This window comes from Strongylocentrotus purpuratus, unplaced genomic scaffold (assembly GCF_000002235.5).
Source record: "Strongylocentrotus purpuratus isolate Spur 01 unplaced genomic scaffold, Spur_5.0 spur5_scaffold_11, whole genome shotgun sequence".
In the NCBI taxonomy this organism is placed as follows: Eukaryota; Metazoa; Echinodermata; class Echinoidea; order Camarodonta; family Strongylocentrotidae; genus Strongylocentrotus; species Strongylocentrotus purpuratus.
The window spans coordinates 16,585,694-16,612,715 of record NW_022145596.1 but is presented as its reverse complement, the minus strand read 5'-3'; the positions used below and the strand labels follow the sequence as shown (position 1 = coordinate 16,612,715).

The 27,022-nt window shown below is 35.6% G+C and overlaps 2 protein-coding genes across 7 annotated transcripts in view; one reads left to right on the top strand and one right to left on the bottom strand.

The window, feature by feature from the left end:
• LOC583012 (putative methyltransferase NSUN7) overlaps positions 1–1,084 on the top strand; it is a 41,172-nt gene extending 40,088 nt beyond the window's left edge. Inside the window, exon 11 of one of the 2 annotated variants that reach the window (XM_030980822.1) lies at positions 46–1,084. In XM_030980822.1, coding sequence (XP_030836682.1) covers positions 46–248 — 203 coding nt within the window. In that variant the 3' untranslated portion in view covers positions 249–1,084. The remainder of the gene's footprint in view (positions 1–45) is intronic. The other variant, XM_030980823.1, reaches the window with a different exon arrangement.
• A 7,138-nt stretch (positions 1,085–8,222) lies between these two features.
• LOC582967 overlaps positions 8,223–27,022 on the bottom strand; it is a 72,205-nt gene continuing 53,405 nt past the window's right edge. For 2 of the 5 annotated variants that reach the window (XM_030980817.1, XM_030980819.1), the window contains 8 exons: positions 25,503–25,756; positions 22,759–22,851; positions 22,058–22,173; positions 21,012–21,079; positions 18,971–19,079; positions 18,008–18,112; positions 16,814–16,879; positions 8,223–15,616 (listed from right to left, as the gene is read on the bottom strand). In XM_030980817.1, coding sequence (XP_030836677.1) covers positions 15,518–15,616; positions 16,814–16,879; positions 18,008–18,112; positions 18,971–19,079; positions 21,012–21,079; positions 22,058–22,173; positions 22,759–22,851; positions 25,503–25,756 — 910 coding nt within the window. In that variant the 3' untranslated portion in view covers positions 8,223–15,517. The remainder of the gene's footprint in view (positions 15,617–16,813; positions 16,880–18,007; positions 18,113–18,970; positions 19,080–21,011; positions 21,080–22,057; positions 22,174–22,758; positions 22,852–25,502; positions 25,757–27,022) is intronic. The other 3 variants (XM_030980820.1, XM_030980818.1, XM_030980821.1) reach the window with 3 other exon arrangements.

Here is a 27,022-nt window from a genome sequence, read left to right as displayed (position 1 = left end):
TGATTCTAATTTGTGTGTGAATTCTCTGTCCATCCATCCTCCCAGGTGCCATGTTTGCCCATCATTTCAACCGCAAGGAGTCCAAGATGTCGACCATGGCCCGGTCCCAGTGCAACGTGCCCGAGGCCCTCAATAACCAACCCAGGGGCGTGCCCCTCACCCACGCCACCATCATACGCATCCAAGACAAGGTGGAGGTCACGCCTATGCATAAGAAGGTCATCAACCATCCTAAACCATTTCTCTGAATTAATGATAAGTCTGTGGACCTACCTGTTCTTCTAATTTGTAACATTTATGTTTCTCCTTTGCTGATTAACCAACTCTGGGGTGTGCCCCTTACTCAAGCCAGCATCATCCGCATCCAGGACAAGGTGGAGGTGACACCCATGCATAAGAAGGTCATCAACCATCCCAAACCATTCCTCTGAATTAATAATAAGTCTGTGGACCTACCTGCTCTTCAAATTGGCAACATTTATGTTTCTCCTTTGAATATTCAACTTGGGGTGTGCCCCTTACCCATGCCACCATCATCCGCATCCAAGACAAGGTGGAGGTGACGCCCATGCATAAGAAGGTCATCAACCATCCTAAACCATTTCTCTGAATTAATGATAAGTCTGTGGACCTACCTGTTCTGCAAATTGGCAACATTTATGTTTCTCCTTTGAATATTCAACTCGGGGTTGTGCCCCTTACCCATGCCACCATCATCCGCATCCAAGACAAGGTCGAGGTCACGCCCATGCATAAGAAGGTCATTAACCATCCCAAACCATTCCTCTGAATTGATAATAAGTCTGTGGACCTACCTGTTCTTCTTATGGTCACTTTTGGTCAAGGGAAATTTTTTCCAATCATTGTTATCAGCAAAGGAGAATGGATAATGATAATAGCTAGTTCTTATATAGTGCTTTTCAGGACCAAAGGCCCTATCTTATGTAAAATTTGACCTGATGCTAGAAAAAGTAGTCAAACTGATCCCCATCAACAGCAACATGGTCATTTTGTTCACTTTTTGGCCCTTAATGACAATTTGTATTTATTTTTGTCAAAAATCTGGCCAAATTTTCAGTTGAAATCAATTCTCGCTACCCTAAATAGGTACGAAAATCTCGAAATTCGCGAGACGAGGTAATTTTCACTCTCTCGGGTCGTCACTACAACTTCCGGTATAGAGTCCCATCCCGCTGGTGCTAGCGCCTTTGTTCGCTGTGCAGAGTTTTCACGCACGCTAAAATCGATGCCAATCAGTGTAATTTGTACAGATTATAATATGCAATGGAAAGCTTCGGGCAGAATTAGTGACTTTAGCACAAAAGGCCGTTAAACTCTACCGTGAAAGAGAGGGTTGTGATCACGAACGCCTGCACAGGAAGCTGTAATGTCGAAAAGCTATCCCATAATGCAATGCGCGTTTTCAGGATTTTCCCCGGATCTCGGCAGAATCGCTATTTGGGGTAGCGAGAATTGATGAGTGAGTTTTGACGTCCAAATTCAATATGAAAATGTGCATTGATATCAGGTCGCTGTCTTACATAAAGTTGATATAAATCGCAAATATGTACATAAGAGATAGGAGACTGCAAACTTGCGATCAATCTCAACTTTTTGTAAGACAAGGCCCAGAACTATCAATCTCATATGGAATGAATTGACACAATTCAGACCACTTTGGTAATTGGTTGGCGTCTTTCGCATTTGGTGCACTGCACTAGTTGAAAGATGTCGAACCCACGAGCTGAAAAATTGGCCTGTCGCGACTTGCTGGAGGGGGTGCTGTTAATTGTGGATCCACCCTTTTGTAAACTCCTTACACATTGTAGGGTTGTAACAGTTCAAGATGCAGTTTGGGATCTGAAGGTACTGTCTTTTATGATGTGCGCACATTTTTAATGAGGTGTTGGAATGCTTGTGTTATACTCTCTGTGCTATTAAATGAATTTATGTAAAATGTGATAACTATTGATTTTGACATTTTACTTGATATGTTTATCCTTTTTATTTGGTGTACATGGAAACTCATCTTTAAATATCAAGTGCATTCCTTAGGAGATATCGTAAAATTTTCTTGCAACTCATGTGTGCCTTTTCATATTATTTTATTCTATGCCAAAAAGTGGTTATATTCCATTTTTTAAATAAATTGCTCTCATGAAATTGTTTTCAAAATATGTATATTTTGAATATCAATGTGCTATGTATTTTATTAGACATTTATTCAATTATATGCCTTCTATCTGATCTTTTTATGTACATGCATTTTATTACATGAGATTTTTCATATTGGCTATACTACAATTTTGCACTATTGTATTCAAACTGACTCATATTAATTATTTTGAAAGATTCTGAAAGATAAATGAAATGCAGAATAGTTCTCTTTTTCTAGCAATGAATGTACTGAGATTGAGGAGAGGTTATAATATTACGAACCAGTGTTGGTAAAGAACTTTTCACCATAATAATCTTTGGTCATCAAAGCTATGCATAGTATATGTTAGTTGGGTATCCATGTATAAACACAATATGAGCAAAACGCAAATACCAAGTAGCAGTGTTTGTTTCTCATATTCAAAAGTCCGTCCAGACTTCCACCATGTGATATTCCAGAGTCTAATAACATTGGGCCCTTGAAGAGAAACACCATATCTACATGGACTAAAAATCTTAGATAATTTTGTTATGTGACCTAACTCATGACATCTCTCAAATTAATGTCAAAACTTTCTGCATTGTATTAAGAAGATACTTGCAAGGGAGGTTGCTGGTCATGAAATTTATTTGGGGCTTTCAAACTTGTACCTCATTGGTAGAAACTTTCAAGCAAACAAGTTAATTTGGTCATGCTTACAAACTCCTACTCTTTTGATACACCTGCATATGCAAGAAGTCGAAATCTAAATTGGAGATTGATAATCAAATGGAATGTCGTTGCTGGTCGTTCTACTGTTAGGCTATTTCAAATTCTGTTTTGTGAATGCATTGTTGTGGTAACATTGTATTTCATTTGTAGTTTCAATAACAATTCAAATTTGCAATCTTAATCTCCTTCAGATTTTATTTTAATTTTTTAAAACTGAAATTAACACCAAAGTTGTGTAATTTCTTGTATCAGGACCTTATATTTCAGGGCAAAGATATTGCTTTCAATGCCACTCAAGTTCTCATTCTTTTTGTGGTTTTCTTGTTGCTGTTTTTGTTGTAGTACATGTAACTTTTAATCAATTTTATGCAATCACTATGTAGCACAAATCAGTCTTGTTAATTCTATGCAATAGTTGCAATCATCTGTTAATAGTATAAAAAGCATCTTGCCAATGTTTCATTTCTTTATTTGTTTTCAGTTATCTTTGAAACGAAGCAAGTATTCAACTCTCATCTATTTGATTCATTGTATGTATAGTATTTGTCTTCTGTAAACCCATAGGGGCTGGCACGTTTTATATGGCTCTGTGGTTAGAGCTGTGGTCTTGGAACCAAAAGGTCCTGGGTTCAAACCAATTACATGCACTTACACTTTTTACTGTAAGTCGAGCTTAAAGGGCGTTGCATGGTTTTGCACAGTAAAAATCTCAAAAAGTTGTAAAAGGGTCCAAATGTTGTAAAAAGTCATGATTAAAATTTCACTTAGAGAATAGCAAAATATTCATTATTAGCAAATAAATATTTGAGGGATAGGCACTTTAAATCCCCAGTTGCTTCAAACTAGCCCTTTGGATAGAACTTTAAACCATACATTCCATTGTTGCCTCAATATTTACTACGAGTATACACTCGTTCCTTTTCTGTGTATTTCATGTAAAATACAGGCTGTAATTTCTTACCATTTTGAATTTGACAATCGATGTTTTCTCTATTATTATATTTAGAGAATTTTACTGTACATTACAATGGGATATGATTCAATATAATCCATGTACAGCTTAAATACCCTTTCTTCATACTGATGTGGCCTTCTATTACAATATTGAATGAAGGAAAAAAAGGAAATCTATACTTTATTTCTATTAACTGCATATAATATGTGATGTGTAAGTTAAAAATTCATATTACAAGTAATTGTTGATATTTTATTTAGGGTATAATATGCCAAAGAAAATGTATATAATGCTATAATACTGATAAATATGTACTACCTACATGTCTGTAATTGATTTATATGCTTTATTATAAAATAATAATCACATTTGTATATACTCATGTTATTTTCTGAATTGAATAAATTGAATAAAATTAAATGAATTGTTTAAAAGATGGAACCTCATTGTTTTTTGCGAAGTTATTTCTCATTTTTAAATTTATTGAGTTATTCTTGACGAAATAGGTGCTATTCTGCAGACTTGGTTTGTCTTTTGTCACTGTCAATACAATTTCTATTAACTTTAGCCCTCTACTTTGGTATATTTTGAAGCATCATGAACTCTGTTGGAGTTCAGGGCATATAACTCAGTTTATTAAAAACATTCTGGATGGTGAATAAGGAAGGCTTGTGCCTGCAGACTAGTACATGTATTTCTTTAGTATGCTGAATCAAAAGACAATAATTTTCACAACGGACTTATTTTAAAATAATAATGCATTCAAATTTATGCACGTTTCTTCTAAGAACCCTTAACAGTGAATTATTTGATTCACCTGTTCTAAATAAAAGCAGTTATAGGGATGAGTTCTACATTGAACATTGTTTGTTGCAATGTCAGGCAAATCTTACAAGCTTTTGGATCGATTGAAATTTTTGTTCAAGAAGTATGCATATAATTTGAATACACTGGTATTGTTCCGAAGGCATTTTTGTAATGTAACCAAATTTATGCATAGATCTTTGTAAAGCGTCAAATACAAATATTTCATTCACCTGCAATGAATAATTATATTTCAATAGTCGGAATGCACCTTGCATACATTAGTTGTTGCTTGGTAGGACAAACATTATGGCTTGCCCTATCTAACAATATGTAAAATATGCAATTTGCATTCTGAGTATTGAAATACAATTATTTGTAACAGGTGAATTAAATAGTTTATAACAAAGCACTTTACAAAGATTTGTGCATTGCATTTGATCACAATACGAAAATGGCCTATTCTTACAAGCATTTGGATCATCAATACATGTAGATTCTTTAACAAGAAGTATGCATATAGTTTGAATAACCTAGTATTGTTCTTTTATCTGTTTCTATTCATGGCAAACTATTTCATCCACCTGTCATGATTATATAATGGAGATGTCGGAATGCATTTGCATATATTAGTCGCTGCTTTGTCAGTGAGCCTCCAGCAATCTCAAGGACAGTGGCATATCCAGGATTTCGTCCAAAAGGGGGAGGAATCCATTTTTGACGAGCAAAAAAAAAAAGGGGGGGGGGTATGGCCTGGAACGTTGAATCCCTGACCCCCTTGGAATCCCCTTCAATGATACGCCAGATCAACTATTTCATTCACCTGTTTTATACAAATAATGAAGATATTTGTCAGAATTGCATTTGCATACATTAGTTGTTGCTTTGTCAGTGAGCCTCCAGCAATTTCAAGAACAATGGCATATCCAGGATTTTGTCGAAAAGGGGGAGGACACCATTAATTATCTGCTGACCAGTAAAAATGGGGGGATTGTCTGGAGCGTGGAACCCCTGACCCCCCTTGGATCCACCTTCAATGATACGCCAGGTCAAAAATGTATTCAAATTTATGCGTATTTCTCTAAAAAGCCTAGTTAAAAACTATTTCATTCACCTGTTATGTAAGGGATTGTATTTTAATAGAAGTCAGCTATGTTGCATACAATGTACATTAGTTGTTGCTCTGCAATTTGCATAGTGACTATTGAAATACAATTATTTGTAACAGGTGATCGAAATAATTTGAATTGAGGCACTTAGAATAAATTTGGTTACATTACCTAAATGGCCTTTTATTTATGTTTCTACCCATGGCAACTATTTCATTTACCTGTTTAATACAAGTGATTGTGTAATGGAGATGTCAGAATGCATTTGCATACATTAGTCGCTGCTTTGTCAGTGGGCCTCCAGCAATCTCAATTAAGAACAGTGGCATATCCAGGATTTTGTTCAAAAGGGGGAGGATACCATTATTAACTACTGACAAGCAAAAAAGGGGGATTGTCTGGAGCATTGAACCCCTGACCCTCCTTGGATCCGCCTTCAGTTATTATACACCAGGCTGCAGATTAATTCAAATTTATGCACATTTCCCTTAAAAGCCTAGATAACAACTATTTCATTCACCTGTTATGTAAGGGATTGTATTTTAATAGGAGTCAGCTATGTTGCATACAATGTACATTAGTTGTTGCTCTGTAATTTGCATACTGACTATTGAAATACAATTATTTGTAGCAGGTGATCGAAATAATTTGTATTGAAGCATAAAGTATAAATTTGGTTACATTATTACCTAAATGGCCTATTATCTATGTTTCTACCCATGTCAACTATTTCATTCACCTGTTTAATACAAGTGATTGTGTAATGGAGATGTCAGAATGCATTTGCATACATTAGTCGCTGCTTTGTCAGTGGGCCTCCAGCAATCTCAATTAAGAACAGTGGCATATCCAGGATTTTGTTCAAAAGGGGGAGGATACCATTATTAACTACTGACAAGCAAAAAAGGGGGGATTATCTGGAGCATTGAACCCCTGACCCCCCTCGGATCCGCTATCAGTTATTATACATCAGGCTACAAATTTATTTAAATTTATGCGTATATCCCTAAGAAGCCCAGTTAACAACTATTTCATTCACCTGTTTTATACAAGTGATTGTGTAATGAAGATGTGAGAAGCATTTGCATAAATTAGTCGCTGCTTTGTCAGTGAGCCTCCATCAATCTTGAGGACAGTGGCATATCCAGGATTTTGTCCAAAAGGGGGAGGATACCACTATATAACTACTGAAAAGCAAAAAAGGGGGGATTGTCTAGAGCGTTGAACCCCTGACCCCCCTTGGATCCACCTTCAGTTAATTCACCAGGCCACTAATTTATTCAAATTTATGCATATTTTTCTAACGAGCCTAGTTATCATTCACCTGTTATGTAAGGGTATTGTATTTAAATAGAAGTCGGGTTGCATGCATTAGTTGTTGCTTTGATGGGTCGCTTTAGGGTAATTGGTGTAGCAAGGGTCCAGAATCTGAAGGGGCACTAGCAATATGAAAATATTGGTTATTGACAAGGGGATTGCTGTGGAGGGGGGGGGGGGGGGGGGGGGTTGTAGCATACTTTATGAGTAGATTGATTTTCCTTTCATTTCCCCATACTTTTTCAATAATTGATGGAAGGGGGCCCCGAGTGTCCCCTGTGACCCCCAATAGCTACATCACTGTTTATGGTCATAACTACCTGAATTTACAATGCATGTAGCTCACTTCACAAATTTATTCAAATTTATGCATGCTTTTTTTTAGCTTATAGTAACCAACTATTGCATTCACCTGTTAATTCCTAGGTATTGTGTTATTCAATAGAGAGCAAGTCGCTTGCATTACTTTAAGTGCCATGTACAAATTATTTCATTCACCTGTTATAAATATTTCCATATAGTCAGAATGCAAATTGCATACCAGGTAGGACAAACATAATGGCCCGAATTCACAAAGGAGGTTTGAGCTCAAACCTTGGTTTTCGTACGTCATATGACGCGTTTTACGCGTTTTTTACAAACCTGGTTTGTAAAGAACAAAAGGAGGTTTGGCGAAACAAAAGGAGGTTTGAGCTCAAACCTTGGTCTGAGCTCAAACCTTGCTTTGTGAATTCGGGCCAATGGCTATTTGCTCTACCTAACAACATATAGGCCCGAATTCACAAAGCAAGGTTTGAGCTCAGACCAAGGTTTGTCGTCAAACCTCCTTTTGTTTCGCCAAACCTCCTTTTGTTATTTACAAACCTGGTTTGAAAAGAACAAAAGGAGGTTTGGCGAAACAAAAGGAGGTTTGACGACAAACCTTGGTCTGAGCTCAAACCTTGCTTTGTGAATTTGGGCCAATATGTATACAATTTGCTTTCTGACTATTGAAATACAATTAATTGTTCGTTACAGGTGAATGAAATGCTTGTATCGAGGACCTTCACAAAGACGTCTGCATTAAATGTGGTTATATTACGAAAATGGTCTATTTTAATGCATGTGTCACCTGCATGGCCAATGACAGAACAAGGTTTAAAAAATGAGATCACAAATACAAAAGGAATTATTTTAGTGCAACATTTATTTCTCATTGACAAATAATGTACATTATGAAGAACACTTAACCACCACAAAATGTAAAACATGATCGTCTGAAGAAAAAAAAAACTGACAATTTATGATGTATGCAATTACAAGGGTATTTCTGGCAAAAATTACAGCATTTGGGGGAGAAAAATTACAGCATTTTTTATTGGGCACCATGACACTTTAAACGTCTATTATCTGCATATTTGGTTGGGTACTTGCCACAGCAATTTTTTACAATAACAATTCTACTTTCCCCCTTAAAAATCAATCAAATTAAGGTGAATCTGTTGATCTTGTAAGCCTTAAAATGTCATGCAAACGATGAACAATGTATTCAGTGCATGTTTAATAAAGCACTTTAAAGCTACATCATATATATTCTATTTCATATACATGTATTTGTGCACTCTGGGTAAACATGTTCTCGAACATGTATATTCTATATCTAAAGCACACATAGACTATTCAAACCATATATTTGACCTTTTAATGTTTTCTTTAATTGCACAGTTCACAGCACCATTACAAAATTATGCCAAAGATTTCCAACAAGTCTGTAATTTCCAAAAAGGTATTATTTTATCATTTTGTGTTATTTCTGTTTAGTTTACAGTAAATAGTGCAGCCATTTGCATATCAATTTATAAAATGCTCTTTTGGCGAGGGGTCCAGGCTACCACCCAATATGATTGCAAACTATTGAAGTTTTAGACTTTTTTCACAGATCACATCATAAGTTCCTGCATGCGATAGTAGTCGTTAATTACAACAGACCTTAACTTCTCCCTTGTACAAAATGTGTGTGCTACTATTTTATGCCATTTGTGTACTTTATTACTGAAAACCAATCTTTGATTGTGGTTGCTTCAGATAAATATCTACTCTAATTGCACTAGATTTAATTAAAATGTCTCTAAAGGAGTTACACTCCAAGAGGCTGGTATAAGCATCCATGCAGGGTAGAAAAACAGTGCTAATATTCTGCATTTTTTTATAATTCTAGCCTAACTCTTCAAAATCAATTGTCATTGATGTCCAGTTTTATTTGTACATACTCACATCTTCAAATAAGTCAAATAGTAGACTTCACTTCTGATTAGGGCAAGAACCATGGTATAATTTGTTTCTAGTTGCAGTATTGCACCCTTCAAAGGGAAAAGTATATTATTCATATCTGTTGTTCAAACAGTGGCTGGTTTCCTGTTGTTCCAACGTGTAAATAACTTGACATGTTCGTCATCTTATTTCATAAATCTACAGATATTACTCTTTTTGGGAACCTTTCCCCCAATATCATCCTTCACAAATACCTTGATACATTGACAAATAAATTCCTTCCCATTCAGTTCTATAAGACCGACACCCCCCCCCCCCCCCCCCCGGGCTGTTGCCAGCTGCAATCCAACTTAAAGGTGGTGAGACTTATATATAAATAAGGAACAAGTGTGAACTGTTCCTTCCTATGCACTTTAGAAATTACATGATTACAAAGGTGGCAAATATTATCTTCATAACTCTAATATGTCATTGAAATCACTCAAAAAAGAACAACACATATTTTTCATGATTCTTACATTTCGTTGCAGTCGTATCTCCTCATGAAAATCATGATAAGAAAAAAAAATCATTCTTGATTCACAAGTGTTTTAGGTTGAAGCGCTCATACGCTTTCAGTCACAATTAGACTACAGTGGTTTTTTTAATGTCAAATTTGGTCAAACGAATGAAGTGGTGATACGAGCACACACATACAGCTTCTACTTTTCTACTTATGCACAGTAACGTCAAAGAGAGTAGTGAATCGCTTATTTAGAATAACTATTTAGAAAAAATGTACAAGTGACATGGAATAATTGCTCGTATTGAAACAAATTTTTCATTGCTTGAGCAAAATCCACATTTGCCAAACTTCTATCAGTTCCAGAGTCAACTGTGTCTCTAATTTGAATTTGACAAATAATGAGAATGGTTCACAAACATGTCTCTGCCCTTTCATAGAAGTGCAGCAGTTACAGCAAAACACACAAAAGGTTTGCAATCTTCAAAGCTTTTATGTGAAATATCACCTCAAATCGTCATTGGTACATTACTCTCAAAAATTCATTTTTGTGACAGAAAAACAAATTTGCATGGTGAACCAATCCGTTTTGCATAAAATGCAGGAAATAATGTCTATTACTTATAAAAGCTCTTTGAATTCTCTCATAGTTACCGAAGCGGTAAAAAAGCCTTGAAATCAACAAAAAATAAAACATCTAAAATTAACACACATTAGTCGAACTGAGTGAGAACAAAATACATTGAAAATGATTGGAATGGATTTTCAGATATCCACTAAACTCACAAATTCTTTTTCCACAGCTCACTCGATAGACCCTTTCTATTCTTCACGACAATGAATATCAAACTTCTTTCCCTAATTCCATACAAAAATAAATCTTTCACGACTTGAATAGGAGCTACAAAACAATCTCTAAAATATATTATTAACTCGACACAAAGTAGAGGAACTTAATTAATATACAAAACAAAAGCACATAAACTGGTTACAAATGTCTTGCATGTTGGCATATTATTTTTAGTTTATTCTCCCATTTAAGTCATAAACATAATTTGTGTAATAGCCATTTTTAATGTTTTTGTTTTCCAATTTCATATACTGATATTCTGTTAATTCCTTTCAAAATTATGTTTTTAATAGTCATTACTATAATAAGTGAAGTCTTTGAATACCACAGCACACTTTAATTATTCTTAACTTCATACAAGGTGAATTGTATTACTAGAAATATTCTGCTTATCATAAATTGCACGTTGAATAAACCTTTCCCCGTCTGAAAACCCATTTTGAAACCAGCATAAAAGCTGATAATCTTTCAAGTACATGAACGCCACTGAATACAAAACAATATGATAGAATATACAGACATATATCTATAATACAAACAACACGTAAACTTATTATTTTTTTCATCTCTCGCTAATTATATAGAACACTCTCGAAAATGCATAAAAATCTTTGTATTTAAATATCTTGATTATCTTGGCAGTAATATCCTACAAGTACACTACAACATAATAAAAAAGGGAAAAAAACAAAACAACAAAGGAAGCATAGTGGATTTGATATTGTCCAACGCAATGCAATAATATGTAACATAAGAATACACAGCAATATATATAAATCAATATTTTTATAAAACACAAATAGTCTCATTATACATTCCCTCTTTTATAAGTACACATTCGTCTCACAAACCCTCTTCATAATAGTTGGGAAATTCTGATTTCATTTTACATATTTTTTGTATCTACTATCTCTAACCTACATTTTGCACATGAATTCTAACTCTAGATAAATAATTTGTTTCAGCCTGTATACAAGCACAAAATGATACAACCAAATCGTTGATGATGATGATAGAACTGCCCTACCAAAGTTACGCATGAAGCAAGCGTCCATATGGAGTTTAAATCATATTTCTCTGGCATGCAGTTCATATCTGTCAAACAGTTGACAACTTTCAAAAATTGGAATTTGATATGATAGATGCTATCAATTTTGTTTGAAGCAAAAATGCTCTCTCGCCTCCCTTAGCTTTTATTGACCATGTAAACTAGGAGGCCCAAACTGTTCTTTAATAAGTTCTGAATACAATAAAAGAATACCACAATCTATAGCTGAACTGCTCGAGGAACGACAGAAAGAAAGAAAAAAATACAAAGACTTCTCTGTACACACATAATAGTATTACTCATGTAGAATTTCAGAAAAAAACATTGAATAGAAATCTAATTCAGATAACTTTTTAATTGCTTGATTGAAAATATCTGTACAAACTCAAGAGCTAAAATTTGACGACAAACAACTAGACGTGCTAAATGAGTCGCTGTCACATCTACGATATAGTCTACTGATCTACTTTGATAAAGTAGAGGCCGAACATGCTTCTACAGTGCAACACACTACTTCTAAATATAGGCTACATGTAGAATAATTGTTTTCGGTGCGAATCTCTCTAGCTACGTTGGTTTGTTGAATGGTTTTTTGAGTGCAATGGTTTACTTTTCAACATCTTATTATGCCATATCCAAGTAACACACAGTATTTTATTTTACAAATATATGTACACTACAAAGATATGAATGATTTATTTACAAGTAATGTTAAGATGTCCTTTGCTGCAGGCAGCACACGTTACACATTCACGACTAGTATGATAATGTTGTTTCTTGTGATGCACAATAAAGACTTAAGATGATGTCACTAGTTTCGGCGCTATTTACAGAAGCGATTAATGAATATTTTGATATCTATTATCTGCCATTCCATTTGTTTCATTGCACCCTATACTCTCTGACAAGACACCGCAAATCAGATGTGTGTTTAATAGAGTGAAGGCGTCATTGATTCACGGAAACTCAAGATGGCGCTATTGCACTTTGCTTTAATAATCGATGCAGTCTTGGGCATATTCCATAACAATGCTTCTCCAGGTATGCCTAAATGGTATGAAGAAACAACAAGAACATTTTTTCTGTGCACCTCCAAGAAGTTAAACTGATTAACATGTATCTACTTCTACATTATTTGCTTCTCTTTTAAGAGAATATTGTGCTTTCAATAATCAAAACCAAATCATGTCATCCTGATATTATTTATTCATCACGTCTATCTTGAAAACACCCAGCCTGGTTTGTAACCCATGATGAGTTTGTGATTTTCTCGCCATCATTGTGAAATCATGACTTTGTCATTAGTGTTGATCATTTCAATCTGATATTGAAGAAGAGAGAAATACCTACACGTGCATTTGGCAATAGAATAAATAAATGGCAAGAAACACAGAACCACACACACGCACACATCATCACTACTACTTCTAGGATATACATATATTTAGATTTTGTATGCCATTATATCTTCACAATATATAATTTTTTTGTCTAGATTCTTTGAGAGCCAATATGCATCTACAATTCTAAATATTTTCTACTATAGTCACTCCACGAAACAGACACAGCACGATACTTCATCATCTTACTAAAATGCCATGTAGAACTTTGAAGTTAATCTACCCACGGTGTAATCGACTGGAATGGTTTAATGCGTCTTAATAGTAGCCTACCTTGTAAGTTACACACATGCACTCACAGCGATTTCAAAACGAATCTGCCTACAGAACGACAATATATTTTTCATACAGATGTTCTTTTGTACAGTGTCTAGGCAAGTATACACATGAGCAGCTTTTCTGATTCTGTTTAAATTAGCTTTGATATTAGACCACTAGATGGATTTCTACCGTTGCTTGCACCGTGATTAATTCTGGGACAAGAAAACAAGGCATTTGCGGTCATCAAAATTCCAGCTGCTTGGGGACTCGTCTCTCTTTATGAAAACTGTCACAAACCTAAAAAGAAGTCCACTAATTCCTAATTCTATCCTGCTAAATTTGAGTTTTTCTTGATTTTCTGTCCATCAAGAGTTTAACATCAATTTAAGTTTGTTTAAATTCAACTTCTATTTCTTAGATTCTGCTGCATCAGTGGTGCAAGCTTCTGTAAATAATGAGTCTTTGACGACAGTCTTTTGTTTCTTATTCTGAAATGCTGATCCACACAAACTTAAGATTTGTGTCAATTCTACGTTGCCCTCAAGTTTACTCAAGGCCTTTCAGAATCCATTTTCTGTATTATAAAAAGAGTGTTATTTCCATCTTTTCAAAATGTTTTGATTTTTGATTAAATCTATATCTTTATTATGAAATCTAAATCAGTTGTTTGAAATAATGGCAATCAAGGATTTGACTGCTTATGGTGAAATAAACACTTGATGTAATACTATTCCATTATTTATCAAACAATCTGCGACTCCTCAAGTATTTGAAATGACCCAGCATTTACATGCAAAAGTGTTAACAGACCCACATAACGGCTGCTTGACTGTGTAATATTGAGTTTCACAAATGCACCACTATCTACTCCTACTTCTACTACAATCACAACCACTAATATACATCGGCTGTATTATATATATATATATATCACAGCACTGGTTAAAATACTGCGGCCTCAGAAAGTGCTTAAGTTGCTTATTCAGATAGTGTATAATTAAATTAAGTACATGAATGTCACAACAGCTTCATACGGCGAACATTTTCAATGTTCTTACAATTGCACGGAACAGCACACAAGAACGATATAAATGAACAAGAGAAGATATTTTGTTTTCTTGCTTTAAATTGACTCTCGTCACTCGACTAGCCTTCTGAGAAGGCAGATGAACATGAAATCGACACAAAAATGCTCACGTTATGTCACAGTGCATACGATAAAGTGATAAATATCTGAGTAGATAGTTTCCCAGTGCGACTATATGTACAGATTTTTAACATGTATGTATTTTTTTTTAAATAACAGTCATCACTTTTAACAGAAGACTGTACTCAAAATGTACTGAACTGCAGTTGTGTGATTTACAAGTCCGTTTGTTTCAACAGGAGTATAAGTTTAATTTTACTAGTTTTCCTGTAAACTGTAAGTTTCCATTTACCCCACATACATTTAAGTTATTGTACCAGTTTATATATCTTTAATTGATACAGTCACAAATTAATCCCCCCCCCCCAAACACCCACTGCTATTCTTGACACTTGCAATGCAGTAGTTATCATTTATCAAGTAAAGCCTCATACATAAATATAAACATACATCAACTCTTTCTCTCTCTCTCTTAATATCTTACACACTTTATATCGTAAGAGCATAATATAAGAACAAATCACTGCACTCCTCGTTCACAGTACCACATCACTTTCAATATCCATGCTTTAAACATCATCATCATCATCATCATCATCATCATCATCATCATCATCATCATCATCATCAACATTATCATTACAGCACACAGTATTTATAGAATGTCTTGAGTACAGAAGAAAAGGAACGCCTCGTGACGTCGAACAAATCACACTGCGGACTAACCATCACCAGATATACATACATATTGCAGCGTGCTTCGATGTAGAACCGCTTTTATAGACATTGCCGCATCTACATTTCGGTCTTGCAATCCAATGAATCTCCGCCCCCTCTACTTTATCTTACTCTCTTTAGAGATCAGCATGATCCTTCTAAACTCCCTTTCCAAAGTTTTTTTTTTTCAGTGACTGGTTTATAACCAGTAAAGTTTTAGAGATCATTAGCTCTTAGGTTGTCCGGTTGCTAAGCAACGCATCATCAGTTTAGTGGATGCTCTAGAGTCTAGACTGCACTGATAGGAGCATCTTTGCCTTGTATCCTTAGCGTACCCATCTTGGTGAAGATGGATTGGATGCCGGTCTTGAGAGCGCAGCCCCATGTCTGTCAAACAAAGAAAGAACAGAACAAACATGAATTATAAAAACTAAGAGTTTATACATTTATATCATATATCATCAGTTCCCTGCATGAAGGCTTAAAGGAGCATGTATTGTCAATTGCAGTAACTACCTTCTTGCAGGCTCTATAAAATGAATGATTTCAAACCATTGTATGAAACGAGAATATCTCAATTTTTTAAATCAATTACCACGGAGGATGAGAGCACGATGTCCTTGTGTTCACAAAAAGACTCTCCTTTTCTTGTTCAAACTATCAAAGATATACAACCAGGCCCCTTGTTTTTTTAATATTTTCCTTGAAGTGACCCTAACATTTACCTGTCAACAATCTACCCAGGTTATCTTGTGTTGGGGTTCATATAATACAGTGTAAGCTCTTTGTATCAGCAAGAACTTATACTGTAATATTCTGACAGCACAGAATAGAAAACACATTCGATATGGGAAGTCTAAAGTCAAAACTGAATTAAATCACAACAGTGGACCAGTTTCGTAATTAGTGCATGGTACAAATGACCCCAAATGTCCGCAGATCTTTTACACAGAAGTATTATTTAGTGCACTTGGGAAGAATCACTGCGAAAGTGATGGAGGTGCTTCATGAATACCTTTTGTTTGCCCTGTTGAGAAGGAAGTTCCCACGCGTGTAGCATAGGATGTACTGCATGTCGGTGCATCAATGAATAATTATTACATAAGTCTCATTATTCATCTTGTCAGGTTATTACAATTTTGTACTAAATGCATTCATCTACCAATGCGTAGTTGTATCTGAGAACTGGCTTGTAACATGCAGAGTCCCACATTGTTAAAGCCCCTCTGAAGTGTTGGGGGCCTCCAAAATTTGATGGCAAACTTTCACTTAAATTATATAATGATGTGAAAGAGGATATCATTTAACATACAAATCTGTAAGGATTTTTAAAACAAATATGTTTGAAGATGAATATTGATGAAAGAATACAAGTATCTGGGTTTTCTGCGTACAACAGCAAACTAACATTTTGTAATCTTTCATCAAATATTGGCCTTACAATGTATATATTTTAAAATCCTTGCAGAAGTGTGTGTTAAATGTCATCCTCTTTCACATCTTTGTACAATTTAAGTGAAATCTTGCCATCAAATATTTGAGTCTCCCAACGCTTGAGAGGGGCTTTAAGATTTTCAAACCTACCTTGCCATCTGCTGAGTTGATCAGGGACCCCTTTGGGTTAGCATCCAAGCACTTCTGATACCGCAGCTAAAATATGTGATAGAGACGAAAGGAGAAATATAAGAAAATGAGGGAGGGGCATTTTGAAACTTCAATCTAAATCCACTGGCAAGTCTGGACTTATTTTCCTGACAATTTTTTTTCATAAGCAAAACAACATCCCGGTGCTCTGACAATAAAGGCTTTGGCTTTATTTCGTCATCAAAGATTCAGGATTAGGGTTGTAACTTTGTTTTAGGTTAGGTTTAGGGTTAGGGTTGTACTTAGGCTTTAGGTTAGGTTAAGGATTAGGGCTGTAATTATGCTTCATACTAGGTTTAGGGTTAGGGGTGTATTTGTTTGGTTTTAGGTTAGGTTTTTGGTTAGGGTTGTCATTATGTTTTAGGTTAGGTTTAAAGTTAGGGTTGTAACTTTGTTTTAGGTTAGGTTTAGGGTTAGGTTTAGGGTTAGCTTTGAAACATAGTGTTCGGTCCAAGGTTGAAGTTAAGATTATGGATGGTGTAGGAAAGTGACTGTGGAGCCATTGTCACTGGAGATTTTTGATTATATCAAAATAAAGTTATTAATAATAATCAGAGCCCACTGCATTGTATGGGAAAAAGGTAAACTGTTCACCACTCAACTTGCCTACAGGATGATGGTTTATTCATGATTTTAATCAATTATATAATTAACTTAAGCCTCTTTATTTGAAATATTGATGTACTACAGATTTTTTTAAATCTCTCTAAATATATATATATAAACAATGCGAGCTAACTTATAGAAAAATGAAAGATGAATGCACAAACAGGGAATAATATCAAACTCATATAAAAGCAACTTAATAAGTTGATATTATTAATAGCAGTAGCATAGCAATTGTCATTGAGGTAATACATGAGTGCTGAATTGTATATACCAAAAAAAATTGCAGATCAGTCCCAATTTATGCATGATATATAACACCAGTCAAAAATTAACAAAATTTTAACAAAGTCATCACAATTGAAAAATAATTTATCAACGAAAAAGGACCAGAACGACTTGCAAAACATGCACCACACTCTCGATCTCCCCTCGCGGAGTAAGACAGAGAGGGAGAGAGAGGATTAAAATAATAGGACGAGACTTCAACGAAAGACATGGAGATAATTTAAATTTGGGGTGTCTCACGTTGTCTTTGGATGTTTTATGTTTGAATCCAGCACTCTTGACAATGTGTTTTACCTCAAGGGCAATGGTTTCGGTTCTTGGGCGTCCGATTGATCGGTGGTAAGACTGCGGGATACATAGCAGAGACCAGACGGACAAATAAGCTTTAGACTTTATAGCAAAAAAAGTAGCAATAATGACTTTATTGAGCCCTTTCCTGCCCTTATTATTAGCAACTAAAGGCTTAAAATAGACTAGGTGTTTACACATGAACGATTAAATATTACTTCTGCTGGAAATTTTTATAAAACTTAATATTATTTTAATATTTGGTAGAACATGAAGTGAAATTCAAATGTTACAGAGCTTTAAGATGCTGAGACCCTACAGCTCATGCCATTCATATGCTGTTCAAAGGCTTAACAAAAATATCTCAAATTATTACTACTACTCCTTACAAAATATTCAGACAAACAAAGTTCTTAAGTTGTAATTTCTTAGTTACATCCACCCATGTACACCATGCAAAACTAATGTACAGGCTTACATCAGAAAGGAATACCAAGTTTAACTACAAATTTGTTAATTTATTTTTCAGACGTCTGTGCCGTAATTTTTACTATGCACTCAAGTGTTTTTACATATCCTCCTGGTCATGGTAATGACATCTAAGTCATAATTATTTCACCTTCTAATAAACTATAAGGTCTTAAAGCCTGTCTGCACTAGTTTGGCCAGGAGGGATTAGACTTCCCTGCCGTGGTCACTGACAGGTGGTTATCTCATCAAATCAGCTCTCAATTAATATAAGAACAAGGGGATCATGGGGGACCAACAGGTACCGCTTAGGCATTGTTTGCCATATAGAGGGCACAAGTAGCTACAAGTAGTGCAGACAGGCTTTAAACCCACTAAGAGATCAAAACCATTGGTTCCTCTCAGAAAACATAGACCAGAGGAAATGAGATTCCTTTTAATACGTACCTTGCATGCTGCCTCGACCGCCTTGGCTAGTCCCCCGGCGGAGTGCTCGCAGGTAAAGACGTGACATTGGAACTTGTTCTTCCCGATGCACATGATGTATGCAAAGTGTCTGAATAAGGAAAAGGAAAACAGAGAACAACCGATAGATTTCATTCGTTTATTTACTTTTTTTAAAGTTTCATTTAAACAGGATTGCCTCTTCAGTTTAATGAAAAACTGCTGTCCTCGAGGGCCCTGGATCAGAAACGATACAAACAACATATACAAATTTATTATACAAAATATGCATAATAGACAATCGTGATGTAGGGATTGCTTCTGACATCATAAAACTTGAAGACTTGTAAGAGATATCCTTCTTTTTAAAAATCTTTAAAATTGTTATTTGACATAAAACCCAGTCAAGAAAACTGAATATATACACTCAAAGAATTTAAAAAAAAAATTCCTACCTTCTTGAAAGCAAAATACAGGCAGATAATTTTGATTTCGCCTCTAAAGTATTATAGTGCTGGCTGCCATTAATCTCAAATTGTACCTAGTATTTCCAATGCTTTCATTTCACTTCGAAAAAAAAGTACTCATTGTATCAATGAACTTTGGATTAAACTATTTACAATCATCATATTCTCTCTCCATCTACATGTAGATTCAGCAACCAAACCAAGACAAAATGGACAAGTAGGAAGACCTTCTTTTTCAACCTTAACTCATCCGATATCCTTCCAATCTATCACCGCCATTCAATGAAAGACAGTCTGCGTCTTAATAACACTAGAATTTGGGCTACAGAGAAATCCATCGGGCTATGTTCTACGACGGACATGAGTCATACGAGCTCCACATTCGTGCGTGATGTCCTAAATCTGTCACTTCTCATTCTTCATCGACATTGCTCCCTCGCCGCTGCCGAGCGGGATCTTGCGTTATCCACAATGCAACACTATAGCTTGCATTGATACACGATTTCAAAGTCGTGGTAACCGAAACATTGTGCATTTCATTCATCGCAACCACCTGCCGCCTCGTGATATACATGAAATGGATTTTTAAAGATATTCTAGACCATCGTCTTAAAAACCATTTTTCATATCTTATGAACCCAAATAACAGAACACAGGCAATTTCTAATCCTATTTTAAAAATCTGAATACGACACAATAATGGAAGAATATATTCATTCATGAAAGAAAGAAATAAGGTGACAGAGCCTCATAGTATTAAATAATAACAAGTTATTAAAAAAAAGTATTTACCATATCAAGTGTTGTACATATCCTAAAATGTATATGTATTCTAGAGCTGAGAGTAGAAGAGAAACAGTACTACACACTCTGTTCTGATAATTCAGATGCGATGCACCGAAATTAGCTCGTCTGCTTCCCTCCTAATTCCCTCCTAAATTGCTTCTTTATTGCCAATTTGCAAAGCGATCAAGAATCGCTACCAACTGATTTCAATCATGAATGCAGCAGCATGCAGTGCAAATGTTCCCGGTTAACTTGCCATATCATTTGTGCCGAGAGTAAGAAGGATCTAAATGCTGTGTAAAATGACCAGATTTCATGCCTTTCTGGCTTTCAAAACACAGCATCAAGGTTGGATAAATGAAGTGCTTTCTCAGTTCTATTCACATGAATGCTCCAAAAACATAAAGTATTTATTTAATGTGGGTACGGTCAAACCTGCTTTAATGACTACCTGTCTATAAAGACCACTTTTTGTGTTTTCCTTGGTTGGCGCTATACACAGGTTTGACTGTATCTTGCTTGGGATATATGCATTATAATCATGAAATTGCTGAAGATAGTGTATTTTTTCTAGGCATGACAATTCCAAAAGAGTTGAAATCTTTACAGGCTTCATATTAAGTTGTCAACTATTTCATGATACATATCCTTTGCTCACTTTCTATATTTTGTAAATTTTCACATAAATCACCCAGTGGCAACGCACTCTACTCAATGCATAGGAACATGAGAGGAGATAGGCATCTTCTCTATTCACAATGAAAGGGGTGTTCACATGGACTCTATCTTACCTGCTGTCTTTGCCAATTCCTAGGAAGGACATAAAACGTATCCTGTTCTCAGCGATTGTTTCTTTGGTCTGGAAAAAAAGAGTAAAATAGAGAGAAGTTATAAAAGCAAGCACTTCTCAAACATGGCGATACATCCATGTTTTTTATGAGCACTTTACGTACATGCAACCATAACATTCACATTATTGCATATTAAAAAGTACTCTCCACCCATGTGGGTTAATTATTCAGAGAGATGCGTGGATGCCATAAATTAAATTCATGGAGGTACTTGAATAAAGTGCAGAAATAACAGAAAATTCTTCTACCTACTGTGTCTTGGCATGACAAAGCACACATCTCAGCATACAGGTATTTCAGATAGAAATATTACACAGAAATATTCTATGGACTAAAAAGAAGGCACATCTCTTTTCCTTTCAATTTTAATTTGAGGGTTCGAACATACTGAAGTAAGATTTTAGTTTCAGAGACGTCCTGATTTTCTTTCCAAGTATCAAAAGCTTGTAATACCGATTCATCACCAAATCATTTGCGCACCATAATAAAATAAAGGATACTAGTATAGGTTTCATACAAACTGTGAACTCTAACATCTTTAATCTACAGTCTTCTTCTAAAAAAAAATGCACACTACTACATTTTCAAACAATTTTGGTAAATAAAGTTCCACCTTTTTTTCTTTACAATATGCCTTAGAATAGTATTACTGGACCACCACCACCACCTCTACCACTACCACTTTTAACTCTACCACTACCACTACCACTTCCACCACTACCACTACCACCACCACCGCCACCACCACCGCCACCGCCACCACCACCGCCACCACCACTGCCACCACCACTACCACCACCACTGCCACCACCACTACCACCACCACTGCCACCACCACTACCACCACCACTGCCACCACCACTGCCACCACCACTACCACTACCACTGCCACCACCACTACCACCACCACTACCACCACCACCACCACCCCCACCACCACTGCCACCACCACTACCACCACTACCACTAGATGGTGCATGACGTACCTTGACACTTGTGACAGTGACAGTTGAGACGGCTACTTCAATCCTAGCCGGAGTCCACTGGTCTTCACCAACCATGCCAACCACCTTGTCAATGGCATCATTCAAGACATCCATGCCTGTAGAAAAAAAATAGCATGCAGAGATAGTCGATTCAGATTTTTAAAAATCGATTACTCAAAAGTTAGATGATGTTCCTTTAATAAACCATTGCACTGTACGATATTTCGTACGCATACTGCATTTTTGCAGTTTAACCCTTCTTCAACTTTGTAACAATCTTTCCTAAGTATTATACAGCCATGGAAAAAATAATTAGACAAAGCGAAGGTATCGATAATGTTATATCTGTGGCAAGAAGGAAATAAAATACCCCAAAAGCAAGGTACTGTACTATTGCTGCAAAATTTGGTTATGAAAGGAAGCATGAAGGAAATTAATTGTCATTTTTTATGCATAATGTATTACCCCTCCCTTTTTGTTCATTATCTTTGCTTTGTTTATGGTGGCAAACTGTTTTTCTCGAACATTTGTCAACAAAAGAATATTGCAGAGTTGTCATCAGATATATTTCATTGTTCTCTATTGAGTTTTGAAAGTGTCCTTGTAAACATGCGATATATATATATATATATATATATATATTTTGTTGGTCGTTGTTGATGGTCATTTTAAATTGATTAGTGCAAACTGTTTTAACTGACCTGATTGCTTGACCGCTGATGTACTTCCTACATAGTTGGCACGGAAGACAGTGATGGGCTCCATCTTGGGGGTAGGAAAGTCCACACCTGCTGCTATGTCAGGGAAAGAGAGGATGAGAGAGAGAGAATTGATGAGACAATCAAGTATTATGCAACTTGTGAGAGAACAACAGAGAATAAAAAAGAATACCATACTGTATCATACACGATACATGTTTAAAAATAGATTGAGGAAGATTATTAATGCACTGCATATCTGTTTGCTGTGTCAGAGGAGAGAGAAGATAATCGAATATCATGATAGAATGTGAGGTATCCTGGGAGAATCAGGAAAAGAATACAGCATTTAAGATATTGGAATAGAAAGAGAGTATTATGCACTGTTCATAATGTGTAAAGAAAATTAAATGAATAAACCATCTCATAAATGTTGAGGAACTAAAAGAAATCAACCAAGAGAATTAGAATGAGATAATAAGGTATAACACTGACAGAAAGATATATAGATAGTAATAAAAACACTGATTGAGAAAGAAGGAGAGGCAGAGAGACAGAGAGAGAGAGAGAGAGAGAGAGAGAGAGAGGGAGAGAGAGAGAAAGAAATAGAGAGAAAGAGAGAGAGAAAGAAAGAGAGAAACAGACAGAGACAGATAGTGAGAGAGAGAGAAAGAAATAGAGAGAAAGAAAGAGAGAGAGAGAGAGAGGGAGAGAGAGAGAGAAAGAAATAGAGAGAAAGAGAGAGAGAGAAAGAAAGAGAGAAACAGAGGGAGACAGATAGCGAGAGAGAGAGAGAGAGAAAGAAATAGAGAGAAAGAGAGAGAGAGAGAGAAGAAAGAGAGAGAGAGAGAGAGAGAAAGAGAGAGAGAGAGAGAGATAGAGGGAGAGACAGGCAAACATAAAATAAATATGAAGAGAATGACTTCAATAGCACAGTTACACAAGACATAGAAAGAATAAGAGAAAAACCTTTAAGGCTCAAAAAACAAATCACTGCTCGTGTGGGCATATGGAGTCCCCTGTTATATCTCACATACTTAGGAAGATACTGATATACCATATGATATGCCTGCCATCTTCCAAAAATATTTTCATGGCCTGGGAATCCAAACCGATTCTCATTTGTCAAGAGAAATCATGGGAATTAATCCAACTTGATTGAACTGTTTTTGACGTTGGGAATGCTTTTCAAAGAAATTCAACCCCACAGAAATGACTCCATACGGAAGGGAATTTCATACGGGGAGAAAATCGCAGTTATAAATATATGCATCTGGTTCAGTGTATCAATCACATTGAATTAATCTACACTAGTTGCTTTATGATTTTTCTCGTGCAGTCACAGTTTCAAATGTTTCTTCAGTCAAGGTGCATTCACATTCTGAAGAAAAATGCATTCACAATCTCAAGATCTGGGACCTGTTTCACAAAACGTGTTATCAATAACAAATGCCAAATTTCTATGACAACTTTTGTCTCAGCCAATCAAATGCCATGAATTCAGTAAATTATAAGAGTTATTTTAACTTGTTATTGACAAAAAAATTTTATGAAAAAGGGCCCCGGTGCTCCAACATCACTCCCGAGAATGAACCATCACAAAAATAAGCATTTTTTAAGTTGGTTGTAAGACATTTTACGTTCATTCATTACATCACACTTTTTTTTCTAACCACACTAACATCAAAGTTAGGATCACTTGTAAATATGTTTATTAGCATATCATGTTGAGATAATTGGATATGACTATTTCTAAGATGTTTTCTCTATATCCTGACAACTGAATGTTATAGAGGTTGTTCTAGGACATTTCCATAAGTCACTAAAAGAACGATGTCAAATGCAATTATCCTAATTATCATTATCATTATCATTATCATTATTACTTTGAAATTATCAAGGCCAAGATTTGAAACAGACAACATGAACATGTATGTTGCACTGAGATCTTATCCTTGTTATCCCAATAAATATATTCTAATGATAGCAAAATAAAGTTTCTTGACAATATTCCAGCTTAAGAACTTCTTTGATCAAAATCTCATCAATATAGGTGGAAAGTGTGAACTGTTCTCAACACATCCCGCGCTCGGTTTCACCGTATGATGCCAAAGATACCCCGAGTTTAAGCTGTAACCACAGATTCAAAACCACTCATACTTTTCTAGTTCAGTGAATTCTCAAAGGAGCTCCCTGGGTTTCGGTTCAGTAAGGTCAAATAGATAGAAACTGAGAGAGGCTGGTACAAGAAAGAGGTTGCCATCTCTTAAAAAACATGGCACTTGACGTACGCTTGGAGTAAAAGAATGTAATATGAAGAAGCAAAGTATTGAGGGTGATGTTTTGCAGCACATCTGAAGATGGCAGGAAAAATGCTATTTTTGAGGGTTTTTGTCATATTCCCTTGGAATTTGAAGTGAACTATTTGAAAACACTTCAAGATTGAAGTTACACATGAAGTGAGGTCAAAACCAAACCCTTTACAGTGATTGAGTACATATGAAGAACAAAAAAAGGAAACACCAGTCAAGCCTGAAGCTTTAGACTGACTTTTTAAAATTAATCCAAACACATTTCTATATATCTATTTCTGTCTCTTGGAATGTTTTTTTGCTTTCTGTTTTTGATAATTTTAAGTTCCCAGTAATAACCCCCAAATTATATGTTTTTCTTTGAATATACAATCTCTATATATATTTGTTGAGAATAACCTTTGAACTTTGACCTTCAAAGTGTTATAGACTTACATGGGGTGTGTGTGGCATCCTTACTGCTGTCCAGGGAAATGCTCTTCATTTGCATTAATTGTTGCTGCTGTTGCTGTCTGATCATCTGACCTTGTGTTACCATGGAGATCGTGTTGCCCTTTTGACGCTCGCTCATCACCTTGGCGCAGATCTCATGCAGCGCGTTGGCGATGGCTTTAGCCGGGATGTCGCATCGGAACACGTGGCACTTGTAGCGCTTGGTCACCTTGTCCCTGGCCACATAAGCGAAGTCCCTGTTGACAAAGAAAGAAAAAAAAGGTAAAAATAAGGTAAAAATTACAGTCTTTGAATTTTCTTTCTTATATTGTGCACAGTGATACATCTCTGGTTTCAGAACCAGAGCATATCGTTCCTGTTTTCACAAAGTGACGGTAGTGAGGAAAATCTGCACGCAAATCGTATGCGATTTTCATTCACTACCGTCACTTCGTGAAAATAGGGACGATATGTGCAATTCTTAAAGGGATCCGGTAACTTTGTCTCAGATCTTTTACTGCAGCTCATACTGCAATCATAATTATAAACCTTTAGGGCATACATGAATGCGTCGGCTAGCAAAACTAGTGACAAATTATGATAAAATTCCATAATGTACAAACTTATTACCAAGGCTTTACAGATTGAGTAGCTCTGGCAGCCCGGAGCACATCATAAGGGAAAATCCCACCGAGTCCCTATTTACTACAAATTGCCTCAACAACAACAAGAAATGGTCAAGAAATCTTCGTTTTTTTTACTGCATGGAGATAATCTTCTTAGTAGAATTGTGTCTCAAGAGTTGATAATTCCAGACAAAGGGAATAAAGTACAATATAGCAGAGGAAATGCAGAGAGAATATTGGCTGACAATATTTTCAGTTACAATTTAACGTAGTTGGATTAAAATTTGAGCATGTTCAGTGACTTTCAAATATGTACAGGTATGTAGATTGTTGGAAAGAGTAAGCAGCTGCCTTGTTGTAATTTGACAAAACAGAAAAGTGATATGAAAAGAAAAAAAAACATCAAGGAACAAGGACACCACTGGTAAAATCATGAAAAATAACACACATATTTTGAACGTAAAAATAAAATAAATGCCAAGGTAGTAAACAAAACCCATAATAAAATATAATATCATCAACATTACAACCAAAAGGAACAGTGAAACTAAAATATTAACAATATCGTATTCCAAAATATACAACAGATTTGAATATAACAGCATAACTGCATGCAAAATGAACTGAAAATAAATAAATTGAAACAATGAAGATTTGTTATCAAGAGTTTTCAAAACTAAAATGAAATACACCAAGAACATTCACATGAAGGTACATTAACTTGGCATTACCTGGTAAACTTCCAGTCAATAGAAAAATTGTATCCACCAAATTATGCAAATTCCAGCATTGAATATATGAATATCATTATCACACTTGTAGACGCACTATAGTCTTGTTAGACAGGATTTACAATGCTAAGGCTCAACATAGCTCTGCCTCTTCTCTCTCGCACCC